Raw genomic sequence first — 25,137 nt, forward strand, 5'->3', positions numbered from 1 at the left:
CGAATGCACGCGGCATCTCGAAAATCCGACTTGTTTAAGACAGTGCCGCTGCTCGTTGATGGGTCAGCTGTGAGCCACGAGGAGACACCTCGCTCACCTGCTGTCTCCATGAGGAGTTTCTGAGATGGTGACAATGCCGGCTGGATTTCCTCAAAGACAGCTTTGGCGTGGTCGCTTTGCTTTGCGAGCCTGGCAGGCTGCTGCACGAGACTGCTCCAGAGCATTGTCCAGCGGATGCTGTTGGTCGGCAGTGCCCTCACGCATTGGATCAGGGCAACAGGAGGAGCCACAGCACGTCGGGAGGACTTGAATTCCCTCTCTGCTTCCACCGCGGGTACATGAATGGCCATGCCATCAGAGCGGGCGGGAACTGACTGAAGAAGGCGGAGTGCAGAGCCCTCCCCAGTGGTGTGGCCTGTCAGTGATGGCAACAACTTCTGGTCGATAATGGCTGCACGCTGACTGAGGAGTTGCGGACAGTCCATAGCATGCAAGTGGTCGGGCCACCTCCACACCAGGCCTCACACAAAGACAGTGTAGGCTGCGTGAGGTTATGTGACAGCAACCTCTGCAAGGCTCTGCACTTGCAGCTCCCACCGGTGGATAAGGCCCTTCAGGTAGTGTAGTCTGTGGTCACTGGTGCCTAGAGATCCGCCAAGGTAGTGTGCATCCTCTGAGTGTAGTGATGTTGATACCTGTGTGCTGGAAGACCCTATCTGCATGCTGCTCCTTGACAATGAGAGTGGTCTTGGACGGGTTCGGATAGTACCCAAGCCAGGAGCAAACTCCTGGACATCATCCCAGTACTTACGTAGATGCACTAGCCGTCCACCTCATGAGACTTCGTCAGCATACCAGGACTAAATGACATCGGGGCAAGATTCGGTGAGCCGATTGATTAGAGGCATCATGGCCACTGCATACATTGCCATTGCGAGTGGGTCACCTTGACATGTCCCTTCCCGACTGGAAATCTCGCCGCCGCCAGAAACGAACAAACGACACGGACTACTGTAGGTAGCAGACCACTACTAATATTACCCTACTCTGATAGCGCACCACCCTACTCATGTTTTGATCGTTCCAGGCAATCTGTGCACCCGTGCGCTGCACTTTTTATTACAAGGCAATTGTGGAACATGGAACAATGGGTGAACTGTTTGTTTCCTTAAGTTGACCCCCCCTCAGAATTGTTTCCTGCCTGGAACCCGTTTTTAGCGTACGTATCCGAAAACGCATACCGTAAAGTCTTGTATAAAAGCCGCACTTGAATAGAAGCCGCCCTCGAATAGAAGCCGCAATTTTGGGCCCATCAAATCACACATAAGCCTGGTTTTAGTGTTGACATACATAAAAAATACCTGTCTTGTATAGAAGCCTGTCTCATATAGAAGCCTGCAAAATTTCACCAAGAAAGTCATAGAAGCCGCGGCTTTTATACAAGACTTTACGGTATGTGCACACCCGTGTGAAAGAACCAGCAGATTAGCATTTCCAACACCACTGACTTCACTGACTTCACTGACTTCTCCTGTTTTATTACACTGGCAGGATGTTTGCTCAGCCTGCGGCAGTATTGGCAAGGAAGAAGAAGCAGCCATGCTGTGCTGTAGCCAATGTGGTCACTGCTATCATCCCTACTGCGTCAATGCCAAGGTCAGTGCTCGGCCAAGGGTTTATACAGCCTGAGAGTGCACGACAGACTGTGTGCACTGTGTACATGCCATGCTGTGTACATGCCATGCTGTGTACATGCCATGCTGTATAGATGCCATGCTGCCACACTCATCAACACACTGAGAACTGGGGGGGGGGGGGGGGGTAGGAGTAGGAGTAGGTATGATCCTAAGAAGACTGTCTGCAATGCATGATCACTGTCCTCCCCGTGGGAACAACATGCCAATGCGGACCTTCTACACTCGTGACAAAACTACGAAACGAGTGTCAAATGGACACGAAACGAGTACGTAACGAGAATGGAACACGTGCGAAGCCAAACTCCACTCGGAGCAGCCAACAGATGAGGAGGCATGCACTTGTTATAAAATATTAAATATATGTAGGACTCAGTATAGAGTCCATGCACTATATGATGTCCAGCACCCTATATAGAGTCCATTGGTCCAAAATCCACTATACAGAGTCCAGGAGTCCACTCAGTTTTGATCAGCTTCATCCTGCCGCGCAATCCCCTATAAGGAGTACACTTTTTCTACAAGTCCCCTATTCACAGTCCAGGAGTCCAGTTTATCCAGTCACGCCGTCCTGTGTGTTGTGCCCGAAAGAGAACAAACACATTTTCAGTTTTGCTTGCCTCGTGGCAGCGCATTCCTTTCTTCACTTCAGCCATGGCTGCCAGTTCTGCTGTGCAGTTGCTGACAGTAATCTGTCTCGAGGTAACCAAGGAGGATAAGGAGACGTTCAAAATCAAATCTGGAAAGCGTCTTGTGGTTCTCTGAAGACGTTTCATCAGTGCGCGGGATGAAAGCAGAAATTGCAGAACGAGAAAAAGTTCAGCACAGTTCAAATCTGACGAGTCAGGTACACTGACACTCTCTTTCGTTCGACGCCACAAGGATCCCCTGTTTGGCTGGCCATTGCTGCCAGTAAGACGTTTGAACGGTTTCATCAGAGCGAGGGATGAAAGCAGAAAGCGGAGAAAGAGAAAGGTTCAGCACAGTTCCAATCTGACGAGTCAGATACACTGACATTCTCTTTCGTTCGACGCCACAAGGATACCCCTGTTTGACTGGACAAGAGCTGCCTGTACCACCGTGTCAAAAGGCTGTCCAACTACATGGCAGGACGATGACTGAGGTAAGGAAGCTTTTACTTGTTTCGATTGGTCTGCTGTTCTGTCGTTATGCTTGAATTTGTTTCCATTTTCAAGGAGCGTATCGTGTTTGTTTGATGTTGCTTGAATGAATGCCCTAAAAGTAATCAACCACTTCGTAATAGTCCTCAAGGACTGCAAGGACTTTGCATCAATCGTATACGATCGTCTAGCTATCATCAATTATTATAATTATTTCATGAGAAATGTATTTTTATCCCTGTGAAAATTATGTGAAACTCCACGACACTCTTCCTCTACAAATTATAGTATGATGTCAAATACAATGGGATCCACAAACGCAGTGCCAGTGTACTAGTAGTAGTAGGAGGATTGCTTGTATGCCAATGACAAGAAAAAGCTTCTCAAGCTAATACTCGTATTCCCTGAAGTAACCGTTTTGATGTCACGAACATGACATTGTGTCAGTGAAACTGCCTCGTGACAACAAATCATTGCATTTCCATCTTGGGGAAGACTGACTGACGGCAACGCTGTACAGATTGTTCAAATCATCTCATTTCAATTTACTTCGAAGTAGTTGCAGTGAAACACTGTGTACACTACATGTATGGTGGTGTGTCCGTGCGTCTTGAGTGTGCACAAACGATCTTATTCCTCGTATTACTAATAGATTATTGTCCCCACCGTCACCTGTTCACAGGTCTTTGAGTGGATTGATTTTCATTGAGCATCACATTCGTTGAGAACTTGGTAGTTGTGTGCTCCCATGCATCATTACGTTAATAAGCGTATCCTTGTGCTATCTATTTGTTGCAGGTGTGCTGATCTTATGAAGCTTGCGGAACTGAGTGCTGCTGAACATTTGCATGGCCATGAGCAATGGTGAAGCTTGCTATTGCACTCTCAGCATGTGCTAGTATTATGCTGACCACTGCACTATGTTACTCTCTTACACTACTACATGTATGTAAACGTGCGTGTACCCGTCCCCGTATGCATTCGTTTCGTATAATTATTTGTTATCCCTCTTGACTTTACGTGTAAATGGGTGGACGTTTGCATGGCTGTTGGAGTTGCGTGTGTATTGTGTCTCTACTCTTTTCTTGGTGTTTTCTTGGCGTTGTATAAGTTTGTGTGTGTGTGTGTGTGTGTGTGTGTGTGTGTGTGTGTGTGTGTGTGTGTGTGTGTGCGCGCGCGCGCAATAGTTTGAAAACAAATAATTAATCCTGGGCTCTCCATTATTCTCTTTCGATTCTTGTTTTTTTTCTAGGTATTTTCTTGGCGTTGTGTGGGTGTGTGCATGTGTGTGTGTGCGTGCACAATAATTTGGCAACACTGCATGATTGAGATATTGTAATTTGCAGCGTCTGCGAAGAGACCACTTGATTTGAGGATGGTGTTTGTAGGGTTTTTCATGTAGTGAAGTGGCTGCAGTGGCGCCTCAATACATATTTTTTATCTTGAGAAGTGAATGATGTAAAGGATTAAAGGGAGAGGCCGTTTTCTGGTTAATATTCACTGCTTACAGCAGATCCTATGTCTAATTTCGAACTCGATAGGGGATGCCTAATTGGCTGGACTTTATACAGGGAGTGTTGTCCACATAAAGACTCTTTAATCTTTATAGTTGATTTCAAAATTTGGACTCCGTACAGTTGATTTTGGACCAATGGACTCTATATAGGGGTGAAGCCAATTGGCTGGACTCTATACAGGGAGTGATGTCCATCTAAACTGAGCTCACAGTTGATTCCAATTTTGGACTCTGTACAGTGGATTTTGGACCAATGGACTCTATATAGGGGTTGGACATCATATAGGGGCTGGACGCTCTACTGAGTCCAACATATATAACTATTTCAAGTTCTTACAAGTGCCTGCACTTAGACAGCATATTGCCGTGGACACTCCTTCTTCAATGCTTACCAATGAAATCATGACATTCACTCTTACATCGTAGACTAGAATGTATGTCGATTGCCGAGTGTTTGTGTGTGATTGATGGTGTCTTCTTCTCAGATCAACAATATCACTCTAACACGGGGATGGCGCTGTCTAATGTGTATGGTGTGCGAGGGCTGCGGCTCGCCACAAGATGAAGAGCATCTGTTACTTTGTGACAGTTGTGATGTCAGCTATCACACGTATTGCCTGAAGCCGCAGCTGGACAAAGTGCCCGAGGGATCTTGGAAATGCAAATGGTTAGTAACCATGTGCATATAAGTGCATCTGTACTCGCGTGTGTGTGTGTGTGTGTGTGTGTGTGTGTGTGTGTGTGCGTGTGTGTGCCGGTGTGTGTGTGTGTGTGTGTGTGTGTGTGTGTGTGTGTGTGTACAGTGTTTGTTGTGTAATATATATCGCCCAGCCAGGAGACTTGGAACATTTGGTGGTTGGTGGAGGAGAAAGTAATGGGCCCAGATCAAGTTGGATCTTTTTTGACTGCCCCTACTGGCTTGTATGTTGTGCTCACTCATGAGCAACTCACTACTGTCACTATGCTATGCAATATCATCGTGTTACAATCTCTGTTTAGCTCAGCATAAGCTCTTTAAAACAAAGCATTGCACGTGTTGGCACGTGTGCTGTCCTTTGCTTGTTGCACATGGCAGGTGCGTACAGTGCTTGTCATGCGGAGCTACCACACCCGGTGTCAACAGCAAGTGGCAGTCCAACTACACGCAGTGTGCGCCCTGCGCCAGCACCACCAACTGCTCCATCTGCTCGCGCAAGTACCGGACCGATGACCTCATCGTGGCATGTGAAGTGTGCAAGAAGTACGTAACTGATGATGATCATGGATACAGTGTTGTTGTTTATGTACCTTCATGGAGTGAAGCCTAGCAGCCATGTAGCACTACATTCAGAGGAGAATCTGTACAGGGGCGGCACACACAGTACGACCAGTATGACCATGGTCTCGTACCACTTTTCGTCCAGGATGGTCCGTCAGAGCGCTTGTAACGCGCAAAGATGTGCCTTGTTGGCCGAAAATCCGATTTCCCTCTCCCCAGGGGATCCCCACCCCCGGGCTCCGGTTCTCCCACTCCCCACTGCACTGTGACGCCCCTGCTGCACCTATCTCTTAGCTTGTCACCAGGAAACCCTATAATGTAGGGTTTCCTGGTTAATATAATAATTATAGGGTTTGACATAACGCTTCACATAAGGACCCTATACATAGGGTTAGGACCCCTAAAGAAAGGGTTTGATCAGTCCTCGAATCTGGGCACACAATCCACACAGTTTGACTTGTTTAATTTTATTTATATTTTCACTGCATTGATGTCAGCAGGAGCGCTCCTACGAAGTGCGCGAGTGTCGCCGCACTTAATTAACATGGTTTTGTTGCACACAGCTGTGAAATTCAGCACAAGATAATGAATAATAGATAAGAAACACACATTCATACCCATAATTATTGAAAAAAAAGAAAAAAAGAATTCAGATCAGAGAAGAAGTCAAGAATACAACAGGGGAGGGGGGGGGGGTGGAGGACACTTACTTCAACGTCCAGTTCAGCTACAAGTAACAACAAAGCTCATGGAAGAAAATGTTGCACACCAGTTGCCATAAAAGCTTTTCAAACTTCTACTGCAGGATCACAGTTATTCCTCAAGTTGGGTTGTGTGGTATTCAAAAAAGCAATCAGGGTGCAGGCCCACGTTGCAGAGGTTGCATTCATAAACGCTCCTGGCCTTCGGCGTACCCTTCTCCTTGCAGGGCATGCAGTCCTGTTGCGGTGTAGTCTTAGCTTTTTCACTTTTGACCTGCACAATCAAGTGCTGACCAATAGTGCGGTCTGGAGGCCTTTTTATTGCTGCTTGAGTGGATGCCTTCCGCTTCCGACCACTGCTCGATCCGGTTTTCTTCTTTCCTAATGCCACTAGTGACTCAGCAAGCTGTGCGTGGAACTCAGCATGCGTCATGGTCATAGAGTTAGTTGCCATTCCGGCCATCCCCAATTTGTGTATGACGTGCATATTGTATATCGCCGTGTTGATCAGTGCCCAAAAAATGGGATGCCACCATTGGTTGGACTTCACTTTTGTCACATATTTGGTCCGGAGTTGGTCTGCGACATCGACCCCGTCCATAAAATGGTTGTAGTCGTTGATGACATTTAATCGTGTTGCTGGCATTTCTACAGTCGTCCACTGGCCAGAAGCAGCACCATCGGCGGGGTGCTTCCGGCTGTACTCAACACTTTGTAGGGCACGGTGGCCAGTTGTGATCATGTTGACGGGCTTGCTGTCAAAGACGCTCAGTGCCACTACGTCTCCACGGGCCGCCCGCTTCCCAGTGCCTTTCTGGGCAGCACGGTCAGCTTGCGACTTGGGTGTGCCTTGCTTTACTTAATCCGGCACTCTGTCTGATCTTGCAGTGCAGGTGTACGCGTGGCCTCTGTTGAAGAGCTCTTGGGCAAGAGCAACACTCGAGTACAGATTGTCCGCAAAGATATCATAGCCAGCGAAGGGAAGCTTGGATGAATGATAGAGCACGGCATTAAACGTCTTTGCCAAACCCTGGATATCAGCGGGTCGAATTGAAACCTGTAAAATGCGCATATCCAATCGCGGGATCACATATTGAAAAGGTCAAGAAGTCGTCTCCAGCTCGCTTGAACTCGACACGTGATTTCAGAGACGACCGGCCTTTAAATGGAATGTCCATTTCATCCACCATTCTTCCCGGTTGGTAAAGAGACATCGAGTTGTCTTGCACTGCATCCAGCAGAGGACGAACCTTGTACAGTGGGTCATGATTTGGAGATCCATGAGGCACTTCCTTAGTCCGGTCAGCTAGATGCAAAAACCGTTTGATTTGCTCAAACCTCGTGAGACTCATTTTTTCTCGCATCTGAGGCATGCTGTGAGCGAAGCTGTCCCTGTAATAGTGTTTCATGGATGGGTGGTATGGATGCAAAGAGTTGCACACAAGCATACTCAGCCAAGCGCACAGTTCTTGCGAAGTCAGTGGTAACCATGGTCATCCATGCTCCGCAGCACTTTCTACAGCTAGCTGGCTCTGGTAGAGATTGGTTTGCTTGGCGATGTCTATTACCATTTTATCTGTCAAAAACAATGTGAATAGGCCAAGAGGATCCATTAGCTCTTCAACCGACAACTTTTTTCTCAGACTTGGCGACTGGCTCGCGACTGCTGGAGAAGCGCTGGCCGGCATTTCCTGCTTCCAGCCAGAATTGATCGAACCCACGTGTGGATCAGCTGACGCGGAAATGGCAATGGCGGGAGTGGCAGCTGTGACAGCCGCTGTCGATGCTTCGCCTTCTTCTTCAGGAGCGTCCAACGCTGCTGGAACATCGACATCATCATCCTAAGTCGACACCTGGTCGCCAGGAACGTTCTCATCGCCCGAGTTCGTCTCCACTAACTCAAGTTGCTCTTCTCCATCGTGAAAACAACAACTTGTGACCCTAGCCTAAACAATAGGCTAAGATGCCCCAGTGTGTAACCCATAACAAACCCAGGAACACTCTTTCTTAATTACTCCAGGCTGCGCTGTGTTTCCAATACATTGTTAGCGGCACTCTTAGCTTCGACCTCCATTTCTTTGTGTGTCTAGTATCTCTTGATGTCCACTGTGACATTTTGGAATCCAAGCCTAGTTTAGCCCTTCCGATAGATTAAACCAGTGAGAGTTTTATGTTTCATATAGCATAGCTGTTGGCATCATCGTCTTATGTACAAGTATATGCTGCTGGCACAAGAGAACTGTCGGAGAACAGCGGCTTTTCTATTCTTCTAGGTTGTTGCTAACTTTACCCCCCCCCCCCCCCCCCCCACGTTGTGCTGTCATGTGCTTGACTTATGTGTTGCATGTGATGTACTTGTGTGTTGCATGCTAGGTGGGCCCACGGCGCATGTCATGGTCTGAAGACGGAGCAAGCTATGGAGGAGGCCTCGGCGGGTGCGGACGGCTTTGCCTGCAAGCCCTGTATGCAGCATCTGAAGAAAGTAGCGGCGGCTGCGGCGGCTGCTCAGGCCGTTGCCGCGGCGCAACCGTCCCCTAGGCAACCGTCGCCTAGTCAGCCGGCACTGCCACCACCCGCAACCCCACCCACACCGAAGGCAGCGCGGCTCCCGTCGCCATCGGATAGCGCCATGGCGACCCCAAACCAGGCCAAGAAGCCCCTGCGTGACCTGACCCAGCAGGAGTTAGATCAGCTCAAGTTCTTGGAGGAGTACACGCAGACCCGGCAGAAAGGACTGGCAGATGCCGGTGTGAAAGTCACAACCCAGGAGCGGGAGGAAGAAATACGTGTTCAGCGAAGGATTCGAGAGCGAGTGCGACGTGCGAAGCGCGACCTAAACAAGCCACCTGCCGCCTTGAGTACAACTGGAGGTACAGCTGTGAGCACCGCACAGTCACCCAGTGCCACTGGTAGTAAGGATGGCGTTCAAGGAATGGCATCAGCGCCTTCTTCCGACCAAGCAGGTGCAACACCGCCGCTGCCCGTAGAGCAAAGGAGCACCACTGAACCTCGGCAGGGTGAATCTAGTACTGGCGAGAAAGCACTCAAACACGAAGCACAGGTTACCGCACCTTCTGCTGATCTCCTTAAAGATGCCGATGATGCTGCTGTCGAGCAGTCGCCTATTCCTATGGAGATCGATGCTGCTGATGGCCAGAATGAACCAGACGGCGCTGCTGTATCCCGCTTCACCGCAGCTGCTGCTGCTTCCACTGCTGCTCCTGCTGTTGGTGGTGAGGTTGGTGCCACTGATTTACAGGGTGTATCTGCTGCTGGGGAAGTTGCCACTCAGGAGAGTAACAGCAGCCCTGCTGTTGTTTCAACTGGTCTCAAAATCAGCATAGAAAGACATCCAGGCTTGGATGCTGTGAAGCGTGCACCGTCATCATCATCTCCTCTGGCGTACGTCGTGGGTCAGGATGATCGCCGGGACGCATCTCCGAGTCCAAGCACGTCACTGGCAGCAGCTCGAGCAAGTGTCGAAGATGAGGTTGCTGCAGTTCCTGGTGACGAGTGTAGACCTGTTGACAGTCCAGAACATACTCAGGTCAACAGGGGTGATGCAGATCAGAGTGTAGATTCACCAAAACTCATTCGCTCAACTTCATGCAGTCCACAATTCGGTGGGAACAACAGCGAGCAGTTATCTGGTCTCTCTGAAGTTGCCATAAAGCAGGAAGCTGTAGACGCGGAGTTAGAGAAACTTGCCGCTATTACGGAGCATGGCTCAGCCAACCTTTCAGACACTGCCATCTACACGTCTGATGACGTTGTAGCACAGCCTGCACCCACAGCCACGGCCCTGTCGCCAGTAGCTGCGGCTTCGGACAGACACTCTGGAGAATGCCGCATGTCACCCGGTCACTCACCTACCATGTGTCCACCGAGTCCGCGGAGAGATCTGTTGAGCATGGAGCCGGACAACTCCCCAAAGTATGTACGCTCCAGTTCGTGCAGCCCGAATGAAATAATGTATGACTGTGCCGAACTTGGACGAGAGCAGGCAACTGACTTTGGCAGCATGGTGCTGACGGAGGAGGCTCTGCAGGGCAGCAATCTCATTACTGCACAGGCTTCCCTGCATAGTGACGCCACACTGCACGAAGCTACTGAGAGCTGTCAAGTCAAACGGGAGCAAATCATCTCAAGTGGCGATGGTGTAGCAGAGCAAGTGGAGCCAAGGACTGTCGCTATACTGGAACAAGCTGTCCCAAGCGGTGACATCACTCCGAAGCAACCTGCTGCTGCTGCTGCTGCGAGCTGTGATGTTGTGCAGGAAGAGGCTGTGCAGAGCAGTGAGGGCATACCAAAACAAGCAGTTCCAAGTAGTGAAGCAGTCACAGCAGAGCAGGCAGTCGCAACTAATGATGTTTCACCAGAGGAAACTGCTCCGTGCAGTGATGTTTTACCAGAGGAAACCACTGCAAGCGGTGATGTCGTTCCGGAGAAGAAAGTCTCAAGCCCCGATGTGACGCTTGAACAACCCACCCAGGAGGTTGGGGATGCCAGTTGTGACCAAGCTGTAGGAAGCTGTGCCGTTTCACCCAAACCATTTCCTAGTAGCAGTGATCACGCTATATTAGGACAACCAGTGGCAAGCAGTAACCGCGGTAACGACTTACCAGAGCAAGCCACACTGGAATCTGAGACTGTACCGGAGCGAGTTGCTGAGGACAGTGGTGCTGTGCCAGAGCAAGCAGTGGCAAGGGACACTGTTTCAGCCGAACGAACAGCCGGGGACTTTGATATTGCGGCAGAACAACCAGTCCCAGGAGGCGACAACACACCAGAACAAACTAACCAGGAGACGGGTGACACTGCTCAGCAATCTCCCAAGGCTGTCACACCTGAGAACACTATCCCTAGCAGTAACATCGTGCCAGAGCAAGTCGATCCAAGTTATGCTTTGCTATCCGAACAAACAAAGACTAGCAAGGATGAAGAAGGGGGCAGCCAAGATGAACTGCCAGAGTCACCTACTGGCAGTGATGGTCTTCAGAAAACAAGTTCTCGTGGCAGCCCCGTTGTGCCAGAGCCAGTGGGTGAACAAAATGATGACTTGCCCAAACAAGTGGGAGAAAATACTGATGCAGTTCTGGGAGATGAACCTCCAGCTACCGGTGTCTTACTGGAAACAGCCACCCAAGGTGCAAACGACATACCTGAGAAAGCTTTCGAGGGCAATGACGCCGTGGAAATGTCGACTGTTGGTGGGAGTGATGCTATGAAAGAACAGCCAGTCCCAAGCGTAGATAGTGCACTTGAACAGGCTGTCCAGGATAAGGGTGTTGCGCCTGAGCAAGCTGCAGGAAGCGGTGAAGCTTCACCAAAGTCGACCTCCAATATCAGTAGCGTCATGCCAGAGCTGGCTGATACCCAGAAGCCAAGCACTAGCGGTAGTGATGTCCTTGAAAAGGCAAGCCCACTTCCAAGTGACGTCACCCCGGAACCTACCAGCAATACGAGTGATGTCACTCCAGAACCAGCAAGCTGTCAGGCGGTTGCCACTCCAGAACCTTCCAGCAGTACGGCTGATACCTCACCCAAACCGCCCAGCAGTAAGGCTGATGTCATTCCTGAATCGGCCAGCAGCAAGAGTGATGTCACTCCAGATCCGGTCAGCAGTAAGAGTGATGTCATCCCAGAACCGGCCAGCAGCAAGAGTGATGTCATTCCAAAGCCGAGACGTTACAGTGATGTTGTGGCAAAAGGCCTAACCGATGAACAGGAGATGGTGACTATTGCACCACTGACCCTGATTTCACCAACAGCACCTGCCAAACCAGCACCTGCCAAGGCCCATGCATCTACACCAACCACTACCAGTGCAGTGATAACGTCTGAATCAGCGCAACATGCACCACCTGCTGTGTCAGCAGCAGCAGCAGCAGCAGCATCGGCTGCACTGCCGACGCAGAACACAACATTTCTATCCACGCCGGCAGCAGCGACAATGCTGAGCACTGTTGCAAACTCTACGCCTACTTCACCAGAACAACAGAGCACGGCTTCGATGTGTACCCCGACCGCGCTACCAACTCAGAGCACTGCTCCAACATCGACGTCGACAACACCAGCACAGAGTGATGTTCTGATACCCACATCCACTGCGTCACCAACTCAGAGCATGGCTCACGTACTGCCATCGGCAGCATCACCAACACAGAGCACTGCTTCGATTTCCACACCGACTACCGCACCAGCACAGAGCACTGCCCCGGTATTGACGTCAGCAGCACCAGCACAGAGCTCTGATTCGGTGTCCACTTCCACAATATCACCAGCACAGGGTGCTCCGCCAATGTCAATATCGGCAGCAGCAGAGGCACCGACACAGAGCGTTGCTCCAGTATCGTCATTGCCTGCAGTACCAACTCAGGCCACTGCTGCATCAATCACGCCTGCTAAGGCATCACAGTCCAATAAGCCAGCATCAAAGCCTGCAGGCACTTCCCCGTCCAAAAAGTCTAGGGCCTCATCTGCAAAATCTACTCCTATGTCGACAGAAAAATCCACTGCGAAATCCACAACGAAATCCCCTACAAAATCCACTACAAAATCTGGTGCCAAGTCGTCAAAATTATCCACTCCGCCATCATCAAAGTCTGCTTCTCGTAAGCGACCTGTGTCTTCAGGATCGACGGCGGGTACAAAGGCTGGTAGCCACAGCGAAAGTGTAGTGTCACCGTCAAACGCAAGTGCCACGAGCACGGTCAGGAGCCAGCAGCAGCAGCAGCGCTTGCCTCACTCTATCGACAGTATCCTGAACAACCCCAGTGATACAAACAGTCTTGCCAGCGATCAGCGCAGCCATGGCACTGTTCCACCGCTGGTGGGCACGCCGACCAACCCACCACTGCCACCACCATCCGCGGGTACGTCGTCGGGTGCTAATACTCCCCAGATGCAGTCACCATATTATCCACCGGTGAGTCAGTCAGTAGACCGTACGTGTATTTGTCGTGTTTGTGATCTCGTACGCGTGTTGCTCTTGCTGTTTTGGTATGGCATGTAGTGTGCTAAGTATTTGATCAAGAGTAATTGCTGCAGACACTTTCTTCAATATCCAGAGGCTCCACTGCAGCCAAGTAACCATCCCTTAAGCAATACCACCACCACCACCGCCTCCGCCAAGGTCTTGTGCTGCAATTCAAAAATTAAATTATTCTCCAAATCGTCGCCCCTGGGGCTTTATGAGGGAGAAAAAAACTAGAAATTATACTCCCTGATGAATTTGGAGTGATGTAATCATTGACTCGATTGATTGTAGCATAAAACCATGGTATCGGTGTTGATGATATTGGCTATTAGTATTAAAGGGATGATTAATCGCAACTGCTCTATCAAGGACATTAATGCCATTTCAGAAGCATTCGAAGGGAGATCTTCAATATGTTGTGATCTTCATGAATCCGTCAGCTCAAGGCGACCATTGCTTTGTATTGAGGTGTGTTATGGGGAGCACTCTGCTTAGGCAATCATCTATGCTTTGTATTGAGGTGTGTTATGGGGAGCACTCTGCTTAGGCAATCATCTATGTCAGAGGACCACTACAACCAGTATCTAAGGTGGAGGGGAATACTGCGCACATTTCTCGGATTCCCTTGAGCGGTTTTCAAGTTTTACTCGAGTACGGTGTATCATGTAGGTTCTGTGCTGTGTATTGTGTTGCTGTGTTCACTCAGGGCATGTACCCACAGTGGCCGTATAATCCGTATGCCATGCCACCCAACGCTGCTGTTGCTACTAGTGCTGCTGGATCCCTTGTACCCAGCCCAGGGAATATGCCAATGCCACCTGGTTACGGGGCGCGCATGCCGCCACCAGGTCTTGGCGGAGCATCGCCGATGGGCTATCCGGCAATGTACAGCCAGCAGATGTACCCGTTCTACCCGCACGCCCCGTACATGCAGCACTACGCACCACCGCCACAACCAGCACCGGCCATGTTTGCCGGCACGGCCCCGCAAAGCGCTGGCGCACAGGCCAATGAGGCGTCGAGCAGTCGAGGTACTCCAGAACCACCGTCGCAGGATCAGAAAGACAAATCAGAGAAGGAGCCAGGTAGTGCTGAGACACCTGACTCGCCTAAGGACGAAAAGTCAACATCAGCGGCTCCAGGAGGTGCAAAGTCCGCCGAGGGTGGTTCGGGAGTGCACAGGCGTGCTGGCTTACAATTGTATGCTGAAGAAGAGAAGCTAGCATTACAGTCTGTACTGGCTCAAGTCATCTATGTGTTTTCAGAGTTTAGGGAAGAACTCGACGCCATAACAAGTAGGTCACGAATTGTGTTCAGTCATGCTGATCAGCTCATCCTTGTTTGACCTGTTCTCAGATGCACCCGGCTGTACTGTGCTGTGCTGTGCAGCGCTGCGCTGCACTGCACTGCACTGGCCGACTTGTGGCCCTGTGTTGCACTGAGTGTGTTCTATTGAGTATTGTTCTCTCATCATATGTACGGGTGTGTGTCTGTGCATGTGTGTGTGTGTGGGGGGGGGGGGGGGGGGGGTGTGCGTGTGTGTGTGCGTGCGTGTGTGTTTGTGTGCGTGTGTGTGTGTGAGTGAGAGTGGTGTGCACTGATGTACTCACTGGCTTCCCTGTACTGCTGCAGCCCAATTGATCAGGAGCTGTGCCCACACTACCATTCTGTCTGGTATGATTGCTGTGCCCACACTACCCTTCTGTCTGGTATAGTTGGTGCTCGCATTGGTCTTTGCCTTCGTGTCCAGGTGTCAAAGAAAGATTCCGGTTCACCAAGGCTAAGTGGAAGGACCTCGACCTGGAGGAGAAAAAGAAACACAGGGTATGCTATACACAGGGTATGCTATACACAGGGTATGCTAAACACAGGGTATGCTATCGGACCATAGTGATGTGAAGACTATCGTGCTTATCTAATAGAATTCAGCCAGTTTGTTGCATCCGCCGGGGCCAACACTTGCAAACAACCCCAAGTTGATCCAACACTGCATTTCTGTGACGAATACAATGCACTCAAATGTAATGTGCGATGATCCGGGCTGTGCACACAGATTGTGTGAGAGCTTCGTGTTTACCAAATTGAACTCTATTATTATTATTTTTGCGATCGGGGCTCCCGATTACATAGCTGATTGTGTTTTCGAATCAAGGTTTGTAAATCAAGGTTTGTAAATCAAGGTTTGTAAATCAAGGTTTGTAAATCAAGGTTTGTAAATCAAGGTTTGTAAATCAAGGTTTGTAAATCAAGGTTTGTAAATCAAGGTTTGTAAATCAAGGTTTGTAAATCAAGGTTTGTAAATCAAGGTTTGTAAATCAAGGTTTGTAAATCAAGGTTTGTAAATCAAGGTTTGTAAATCAAGGTTTGTAAATCAAGGTTTGTAAATTGTATGCACACATACGTGTACAGTAAAGCCTGGTTAAAAGCGACCACCCCACGGTGCAAGCAAAAGCGGTCGCTAAAGCCAGGTGGTCTTTATAACCAGATCCCACAGTGTCTGTGTAGAACTGTCCGTGCATGGAAAAGCGGTCGTAAAGAGCAAGTGGTTGTAAAGAGCAGGTGGTTGTAAAGAGCAGGTGGTTGTAAAGAGCAGGTGGTTGTAAAGAGCAGGTGGTTGTAAAGAGCAGGTGGTTGTAAAGAGCAGGTGGTTGTAAAGAGCAGGTGGTCGCTAAACCCAGGGTTTACTGTATGCATGTACCTGTAGCTCTAGCCGATCTCCACGAAATAGGGATCACTCACCCAAGCTGAGTCGATCTCTCCCCAGCTTTTGAACTTCTGACGTCCCCTTCCCTTCCGGTTATCCTGAGAGGCTATTTCTTGCTGGGCGGTGTACTTTATGCTGTTAGTTTGGTTGTCTCGTCTGTGTGCTTTGCTAATTGAATACCAGCAAACATCAAGACTTAACCGAGCCAGGGCAGCTGCAAGGGAGGTAAGAGCTGCAGCTTCTAATTGTGCAGACTGGTTTGTGTTCGTGCGCTGGTAATCGATGTACAATCAGTAGATAAACACTTTAGTAATCAGTAGATAAACACTTTAGTAATCAGTAGATAAACACTTTAGAATGTTCGAAGTTTCTATTAGCCTGTACTTTCCTTGTAAACTTCATTTGAATCGGATACTCTTGCCAGTCTTGGTTCATTATTCACTAAGATAGATGCCACGTACCTCCATTAAATCGACTGGATTCTTGTTTTATGTTTTCATGCAGAAAAAAGCCGCCAAAGCAATGGCAAAGTCTCCAACATCATCGTCGCAAGCAACTGCAGTTACAAAAACTCCCGCATCAGTGGCAGCAACATCAGCGGCAGCAACATCGGCAGCAGCACCAACATCAGCGGCAGCAACAACTGCTGCTCCAACAGCAGCATCAGTAGGAACAACATCAGTAGCAATGGCAGCAGCAACATCAGCAGTTGCAGTGTCAACAGTGAGTAGAGCTGCAGCAAATACCACCCAGCCGCCGTTATCATCATCATCATCATCGAGCATGGCCAGTGTTCCTACGGCCAGCATCGTGCCACCTTCACATTGGCTTGCCACACAACTCAGAACCCCACCCGGTGTGCCGCAGCCACCACCCCTCATACCAACGGAGGTTGCCGAGCTTCAAACAACGGGAGCAGGCTCGGCATTGCCGCCACCGCCTCCGCTGGGCTCTGAAAAGCCTTCGGCAGTTTCTCCTACAACTAGTACTAGCAAGGCGTCGCCACGAAAACGAGCGAAAGATCCAGCAAAGGCGGCAAAGATGCTGGCGTCGAAGGCAAAGGCACTGGCCATCAAGGACAAGGCCACAGCAGTGCCTACTCCAGCCAGCGTCGTAGCAGGATCGAGCATATTTTCCGATCTTCCAGCTCCTTCTGTGGCACTGGCTGGCAGTACTGTGGGGTCGACCGTTGTTGGCACCGGTATGAGCAGCCAAAGCACAACCACGGCCACCTTCCCGTACAAGAGTACTGCCACCACCACCAGCAGCGGTGGTGTCTATTCTTCCCCCAGTGCAGCTCCTAGCCATGCTGCCACTGCTGTGCAGTTAGCTGATAGTAGCGGCGCTGCACCATCCCAGGACTCTACGTTGTCTGTCAAGTCTGAGCCGGCCAAGAAAACGCCAGTGAAGCGGCCGAAGCAGACACGCAACCCTAAGACCGGCCCAGGAGGTTTCTGCCATGTGCCGCAAGCAGTGCAGCGTCTCATGAAGAAGATGGTAACTGATGTAGAGATCACGCTCAAGAAAGAGGCCAGAGTGAAAGTGAAGGCAGCAGCAGCAGCAGCAGCTGCAGCCACCGTCCAGCAAGGCAACGTCAAGCCTAAAATCATCCGCAAGAGAAGTAAGTGTACTTTGACCATCCAGTAACCAGTACCCGCATGTCCTGTTTCTGACTGCTTTTGTGAAAATAATATTCAAGTGTTTGTTTGTCTTGCAAACAAGGTGAGCCCTGCAATGGGGATCCCAGACACCGGTAGGTGCTCCTCCAGGAAGGATGGTCAGGCATAGAGGAGGATCTGAAATGGTGCGTTACTATTACTTCGAAGTATTTTTGTACGTTGAGGAAGATTGGACGTGGATTATCCAGTTTTGAACATTTTTGGGAGCTCTGCTTGATGCTCTAAATAACGTGTCATTTTTCTGGTGCTTTAATCAGTCTACCTTGCATACTTACAATCAGTCTACCTTGCATACTTTGGCTAGCTGCCCTGAGTACATTCTACTAAGGGTTTCTGCTTACGAATTGCAGGTTTCACCAAGGTTGCATGCTTATGAAAATTTGTTGATTTCATCCCTGATGTGTTTGTGTTTGTAGAGCCCAAGCCTCCGGCAGAATTAGCTCCGGATGCCAAGCGGTTCATTCCAGGTGACCCGGCAACAGCTGGCGCAATGGCAGTATCAAACAGCCTGGCTCCCAGCGCCGCCAGCGGTCTTCACCACCCTGCAAACAATAGCCTCAGTCTTGTAGGTACCCACACTCCAGCTGCCACACACCACACTGCGTCGTTGATGAGCAGGTCTGCAGTTGGCACACACCACCTCAACAATGGACCACTGCTGGAAAGGCCTCGGTTAGATTCCATGCCGATTTTCCCAATGCTGAGCAATCTCCCTGCCCCACTGCCTCCGATGCCACCTTACCTTCCACCCCTCGGCCTACTCGCATCAGAGCGCTTCTCTCAGCTTTCAGCCGAGCTAGAGCACCCCAATCACCTGGCTTCCTTCCCGGTTGCTCCGTTTGAGCTGGAACCGTTCTATTTCCCAGGCCTTGTCAGGGTGAGCAGCTTGATCTAGTGGTCACTTTGTGAACTTATTTAAAAGTGATTGTACTGGGATATATATATATATATTTCGCTCCTGCTCTTGTAGCAGTTGAGCACTCTTGCGTGGGGTAGTGCCTTTGCTGTTTGCGTTATGCAGAGCTCACTGACTTGTCAGTTTGAGCACTCTGGCAAGGTACGTTCGGGCCTGATTGGAAATTTTTATTTCCATTGTTATCAGGTTCGGCCTCATTTCCTCTGTGCTGCGCTGACGAGTCCACAAAGGACGAAACAGTTCTGTCCGCAGATTGAGTATATATATATATATATATATATGTAGAAAGGAAAGGGACATATGTATACAAGTTGAGAGTAACTGTCCACCACTGTCACTAACAGTTACATGTAGGCCGGCACTACAGTCAACTTCGCTAATAGCGACTGCGGATATAACGACAATTCGCGAATAACGACAGAATGTCCATGCCCAGAGCAAAGTTCCAGCCAACTGTAATACATATAATGAGACTTTGGGTATAACGACACTTCGCGAATAAGGACACTTGTTTGATGCCCCGCCGAATGTCGTTATAAACGAAGTTGACTGTATATACAATCAGAAAGTGCAACAACTAGGCACAAGACTGACAGAGTACTGCAACATTCGACGACCTGAAACCTAGCTCCAGCACAATTCCAAAGCGCTAACCAATGGCCTTCCAACTCGGAAGGTTCTAGTTTAAAGAGAGGCCAAAGAGGAGAAGGTAAGCGCAACGAAACGGAGTACAAGCCAAGTCTCACGGAAACAAAGAATGTAGACTGCTACTTGACGATGGCGTATGCTGATTTGCTGCTTTGCATTGTAGTTAGACCGCTTTGTCAAGTATCTTTCTGGTTTCGTCAGTGTCCAGTAAAAGTGAGTCGACATTCTTCGTCCCCGTGGGACTTGGCTTGTACTCATTTTCGTTGCGCTTACCTTCCCCTCTTTGGTCCCTCCTTAACCTAGAGCCTTCCGAGTTGGAAGGCAGTTGGTTAGCGCTTCGGAGTTGCTGGAGCTAGGTGTCAGGTTGTTGAATGTCTCAGCACTCTGTCAGTTTTGTGCCTAGTTGTTGCAATGTCTGATTGTATATAGTATCTAGTCACAGTCGTGAACTCAAGTAGCTCGTATCCATACGTCCTTTTCCTTTCTGCATTTTATTATTTCCTCAACATCCGAGTTTCAAACTGGGATATGTATGTTACCGGAGTCATTTAGTGTTGTCACTGTGTTGTCTACATATCACAATAAGGGCTTGGTCAGACCGATCTCGTCTGCACGCACGTTGTAGTATTAGTACTTAGTAAGGTTTGGTTTCTCTCAATGTGGCTATATTGCGAGTGGTACATATTGACAAAGGGCAAACGGTACTCCCGTTTGACAACAGGTCTGATTGTGCTCAAGCCAAAGGTAGAGGTGAACCTCAGGCCATGTGTTCATACTGTAGCTCTTCCTTAGTTTGAAGAGAAGAGGGTAACTTATGGTAACGTTGCTTTAACCGCGCTGTGATAACAGGCTAGTTAATGCGTGCATGTTGCGGGGTTGATATTGTGCATGTGGGTGCTTGCTGTGACTGCGCTGTGCTTTGCTCATCGTGTGGCTTGTCATTGTGTCATTGTGCTCACGTGTTCTCGGCCGTGCTGATGGAGCAGGGTACCTTTGGCTGTGGCTACGTTGAAGGCATCCCAGACTACTATGGCGCCTGCCGCAACCCTCCGGATAGCAGTCCTCTGACACCGCCTGCTAGCCCTGTGCTTCACCTGGCAGGCAATGCTAGAGGTACGGATCGACAGAGTCAGCAACCTGCCAAGTCTGACAAGCCAACCAAGCCCGCTGGCTCCAAGAAGGGACTGAAATCGGTCAAAGTCGCCAAGATGCTAAATCCGCTGAAGCGACCGCCAGCCGAGTCTGACATGCCCCTGAAGAAGATTGTAAAGGTTTGTGACTCAAGATAATGGCCTGGTCTTTAATTTAGAAAATAGTAAAGTACAATGGCACTGGGTGGTTACGCTTCCCCTTGACGCATGGTCTTACCTCATTAAATCTTACTGCAAACCTACACTATTGGTCTTTCTAGTGAGCACTGTGCAGCAGCAGAACACACCAATGAGAGTTTCTCCACCGTGAAGAGCCTTTCTCAAGTGTTTGCAACCTGCTTTCATTCCCTTTTCTGTGGCACGTCACATGCGGTTCGTCTACAGAGGGCACGCAAGACCAGCAAGGACAAGCCTGTTGAACCAGAACTGCCAAAGCGCCTCGGTTGGAGACGCTGGACATCGGAGTTTGTAGCTGTCATCAAGAAAGATTCCCTGCCGAATAGTAGAATAATAACCAATGTAAGCAAGTGGTACAGGATTCAATGAATTTGTCATGTATGATTGTCATGCATGCTGTACAAAATAGCAGGTGTTTGTCCTGCTGAATTACAGGGACACCTTAGTTAATGTACCTCTAGGAGACTTTAACATCAACCCACTGGAAAGCGATGTGCAGTGTTATATCCAATGCAAAGAGAATAGTATATATGTGGTATTCCAACAGCTCATTAATTTGTGTTCACGCCAACGTCACAGTAATTTAGACTAGCTAACATCAGTGATCAAAAATGGATTCATTTTGAAAAAAGGAGAGGGAGTCTTTGACATGGTTGTTTTCTGTATCACTGTTTTGCTTCGTGCTTGAACTAGGCCAAAGAAGTTCCGTACTTGCTTCGACAGTGCAGTGTTGATCAGCGCCAATGTGCAGTGTGCTACATGTCAGGAGAGGGAGACGTAGAGGGTGCTGGCAGGTATGTGCCGGAACCTTGTACAGCGGTGTCTTGTATTAGAGCCTGTCTCATATACACACATGTTTTGAATGCAAGTCTGATTTTCAAGATGCACTGCCGGCACTTATGCCTGGTTTTAGTGTTGATATACTTGGTTTGAATGGAAGCCTGATGGGAATAGAAACCTAGCCCTGACATCGGCTTCTACAGGAATACACCCGGCTCTAATACGTAACATTACCGTATGCAATACTCTGCTAACTAGAATTTTGTTCTTTGGGGCAGCGTGGATAATCATTTGTCGGTTTGCAAGACCGAGGAGAGATTGTTCGGAACACGTTAACCCAACATAGATTGGTAGCTGGATGAGGTGGCTGACCAATTGGTGGGCTCATAGGTAGGACGAGTAAGTATGTGATTCATGTATGTGTTGGGGAGGAAGAGAGATTGGGAGAGAGGGGGGGGGGGGAGAGAAAGTGTGAGAGAAAATGGGAGAAAGTGGGAGAGAGAAGGTGGGAGAGAGAAAATGGGAGAGAGTGGGAGATTGAGGGAAAGTCGGATAGAAGGATAGGAAGAGAAGGTAGAGAAAGGGTGGAGAGAGAGAGGGGAGGGAGGGGGGGGGGGGGGGTACTAGAGATATCTGGCTAGAAGCTGCATTGAGTAGCACTCTCTCGTCTGACTACTTGTGATGTGTGTCCACCGAAGGTTGCTGAATTCGAGCGTAGACCAGTGGCTGCATGCTAACTGTGCTGTGTGGTGCGCGGAGGTGAGAGAGCAGCAGAACTACCTGGAGAATGTCAACATGGCTCTGAAGCGCATCAAGAGCACGGTTTCCGTCTGCTCTATCTGTAGCAAGGCTGGCAGCGGCGTAGCTTGCTTTGCTTGCGCTCGCTCTTACCATGTTCAGTGTGCCCGCACGGCTGGTCATCACTTTTATCATGACAAGGTTAGTCGAGCTCTGCCCATGACCCAAACTGTCCGTTTGCACCTTGTGTTGTGTAGATGCAAGAATAGCATCTTGTTCAGCTGTTTGTGTGCACATGCAACACCAGTACCTCCCATGTTCACATCAGTGGATGTGTTCAAATGCGCACACTGGCTTTTTTTTCTCTTCCCCGGTTGATGCCGAAACATCTGGAGTATACTGAGGCTTGAGTGCTGTAATCTTCTTCTGAGAAGTCTTCACATTGCTATCTAATATGGCACAATGGTGACTTCTTCGATATGCTAGCCAGCCGGGATTTTCGTAGCAACAGCTGAACTTCTTGCCGCAAGTACTTGTACTGTTTAAATTTCTGACTGTGCCGCCATTGCCTGTGTGTCTATTTGTGTCTATTTTGTAGTCGGTCATGTGCAGTAAGCATAACACTGCAGTACCCGAACTGCTAGTCCAATCCGTGGCTGTCAATCGCCGCTGCCTTATCAAGCGCTCCATTGACGAGGAACTTGCGCAGTAAGTCTGCCACTCGTCTTTCTATAAACGAGAGAGCTTGGAAGCTCAGGGCCCTACGCTATGCTTTTTTGCCTTGATGACCTAGACAAAAAAAAGCATAGGGATGGTATAAATTCTTTCAAAATCCGTTTTTTAAGCCATAACCTGGGATTCGAACCCGCACTATCGCGCGCCCTGCATGCATCCCCCGATACACTTCGCATACATACTAATTCTTCCAAGTTGTTTCACATTGTGATTTTGCATTTGAAAGCCCTATTTGAATATGCATTGTGGCCAGCCGTCTTTGATGGCACGGTACAGTAGGGGATAGGTACGGGACAGGTACGATCGAGGGTAATACGACACCGTCTCCCGTACCGTACCGTACCATCAAACACAGCTGGCCACATACAGCTGCCCGCAATATTCAAATAGGGCTTTCAAACGCAAGATCATAACGTTTCAATCAGTTTGAATATTATGATTTAGGCAAAAGTATTTGCAGAATTTATTGCAGATTGTGTAATTTTCTTTAATATCATCTACTTTTGGTTTGCTCCTTCTTCTCTTTTTATCTCCTTATACTGTAAATCAACAAATTTTGGCTGATGAGAAACTTTGGCCGATGAGAAACGAAACTTTTCGCCGTCATTAAACTTTGGCCGATTGGAGTTTTCAAAAAGAAATCGATCGGTACTTTTGCTCTCACATGCATCCATTGCTCAATCATGCATCATTTGCCTCTGTGACAAACTTTGGCCTGCGATTTACTTTGGCCGGTTGGTACCAAGCGGCGAAATCAGCGAAATAAAATCGCCAGCGAAAATTAGTTGATTTTAATACAGTATAAATCGGATTTACTGGCCTTTTTGTAGTAATACATGTACATTGACCTGTTGAGCCAATGACGACGCCGAATGCATGGTTGCCTGTGGAGCACATTACAACACTTTAGTCTCCTAAAATACTTATCCGGTCCGACGGCAAAAGAGGCTGCAGATTTAGTTTTTCTGCGCGTCGACGGGATGTCTGTCCTGACGTTTCCTGGGACCTGCGCTGACTCTGCCGATCACAGGCGTTCTGGACTCGACGGGTTGTCTGTCCTGACGATTCCGGGGACCGGCTTAGACTCTGCCGATCACGGGCGTTCTGGACTCGACGGGATGTCTGTCCTGACATTTTGTTTGTTTATTTACGGATTCTCCAGAGGTAAATGGATACCTATCATGGGAGTCTCACCAAACCAATAAAATAATGAAAATAAAATATGTATGGAGCGGAAAAAACTCAAAATCTGAGATTTTCCAAGTCAAATGAGAGGATGTCTGTCCTGGCGTTGCCTGGGACCGGCGCGGACTCTGCCGATCACTGGCGTTCTGGAGTCGACGGGATCTCTCTTCCGACGTTTCCTGTGACCGGCGCTGAATCGCTCGTTCACGCTTATTTTAGAGACGACGGGATCTCTCTTCCAAAGTATGTTTATGCTGACGCATCCTATCACCTATTCGGCGTCCATTCTAATTTAATTTCCTCCTCGTCTCCCTATTTCTTTCCACATCTCCCTCTACATCAGGGAGTCGTATACATGTACATAATACGACGAATATTGGTACGGTACGGGCCAGATACAGGAGCCCGCAAATATTGTGGACAGCTGTTATGTACAATCCTGTAGAGCCTTTGTAGTCACAGATACGGGTCAGATACGGGACAGATACGGGATAGCTCCAGGCGTGACACAAACAAACAAACACACAAACAAACACCAAATTAAAGCTGTGTGGACCCTGGCTAGCGCCAGACGTTACTGAAGTAACGTCTTCTGCATAGCTACGGGAATAAAAAAAGTATAGTTCCACCATGGTCGGTGGATTACTGCAGAAGTGCAAACGTTTGTTTGGAATGGACTTTCATCAATTTTGTTAGGTGAGAGGAGCGAACGAAAGTTTGTTCCTAACTTCAATTGAGCAGGGATGCTACTTTGTGCACTCTCAATCTCTGACGTGAACTGCATTCCTAACGTAAGGTCGAAATTGAACGTATGGCAATTGTTTTTTTTATAAAATAAAATTTGCACTTCTCCGCAGTCTACAGCTCCACTAGGTTATGTCGACATTAAGTGTCGCTTCAGCGGAAGAAACCAAACATGATACACCAGAGTTGTCTTGATTATGGCTAGGCTACTGGTACTGACTCTTAGTGAGCTAATACTCACTGGGTTTAAAACAGTGATTGGTGTGCCGGCCTATGACAATAGGGACCTTTCGCACCCCCGCGGATGGATACGAAACGAATGCTGATTCGTCACCTGGGTTCGAGGATTCGTCAGAGTCCCTGCGGAGAACTCGTTTTCACGAATGGAGGCCTCTTCATTCGTGGCACGCT

At 48.9% G+C, this 25,137-nt stretch overlaps 1 protein-coding gene and 1 long non-coding RNA gene across 2 annotated transcripts in view; both read left to right on the plus strand.

Moving 5' to 3' along the window:
- LOC135815297 (uncharacterized) overlaps positions 1–25,137 on the plus strand; it is a 47,322-nt gene that overhangs the window by 16,029 nt on the left and 6,156 nt on the right. Inside the window, exons 14-27 of the mRNA XM_065328575.1 lie at positions 1,552–1,656; positions 4,817–4,998; positions 5,407–5,571; positions 8,664–13,218; positions 13,976–14,564; positions 15,020–15,093; positions 16,157–16,198; positions 16,478–17,594; positions 18,069–18,529; positions 20,203–20,487; positions 20,752–20,886; positions 21,238–21,338; positions 22,023–22,263; positions 22,661–22,770. Coding sequence (XP_065184647.1) covers positions 1,552–1,656; positions 4,817–4,998; positions 5,407–5,571; positions 8,664–13,218; positions 13,976–14,564; positions 15,020–15,093; positions 16,157–16,198; positions 16,478–17,594; positions 18,069–18,529; positions 20,203–20,487; positions 20,752–20,886; positions 21,238–21,338; positions 22,023–22,263; positions 22,661–22,770 — 8,162 coding nt within the window. The remainder of the gene's footprint in view (positions 1–1,551; positions 1,657–4,816; positions 4,999–5,406; positions 5,572–8,663; positions 13,219–13,975; positions 14,565–15,019; positions 15,094–16,156; positions 16,199–16,477; positions 17,595–18,068; positions 18,530–20,202; positions 20,488–20,751; positions 20,887–21,237; positions 21,339–22,022; positions 22,264–22,660; positions 22,771–25,137) is intronic.
- Positions 1,895–4,165, plus strand: LOC135815301 (uncharacterized). Its single transcript, XR_010553280.1, has 2 exons — positions 1,895–2,817; positions 3,614–4,165. It is a non-coding gene; the product is annotated as an uncharacterized LOC135815301 (long non-coding RNA).

The sequence above is a fragment of the Sycon ciliatum genome, chromosome 4 (assembly GCF_964019385.1).
Source record: "Sycon ciliatum chromosome 4, ocSycCili1.1, whole genome shotgun sequence".
NCBI classification, from domain to species: domain Eukaryota; kingdom Metazoa; phylum Porifera; class Calcarea; order Leucosolenida; family Sycettidae; genus Sycon; species Sycon ciliatum.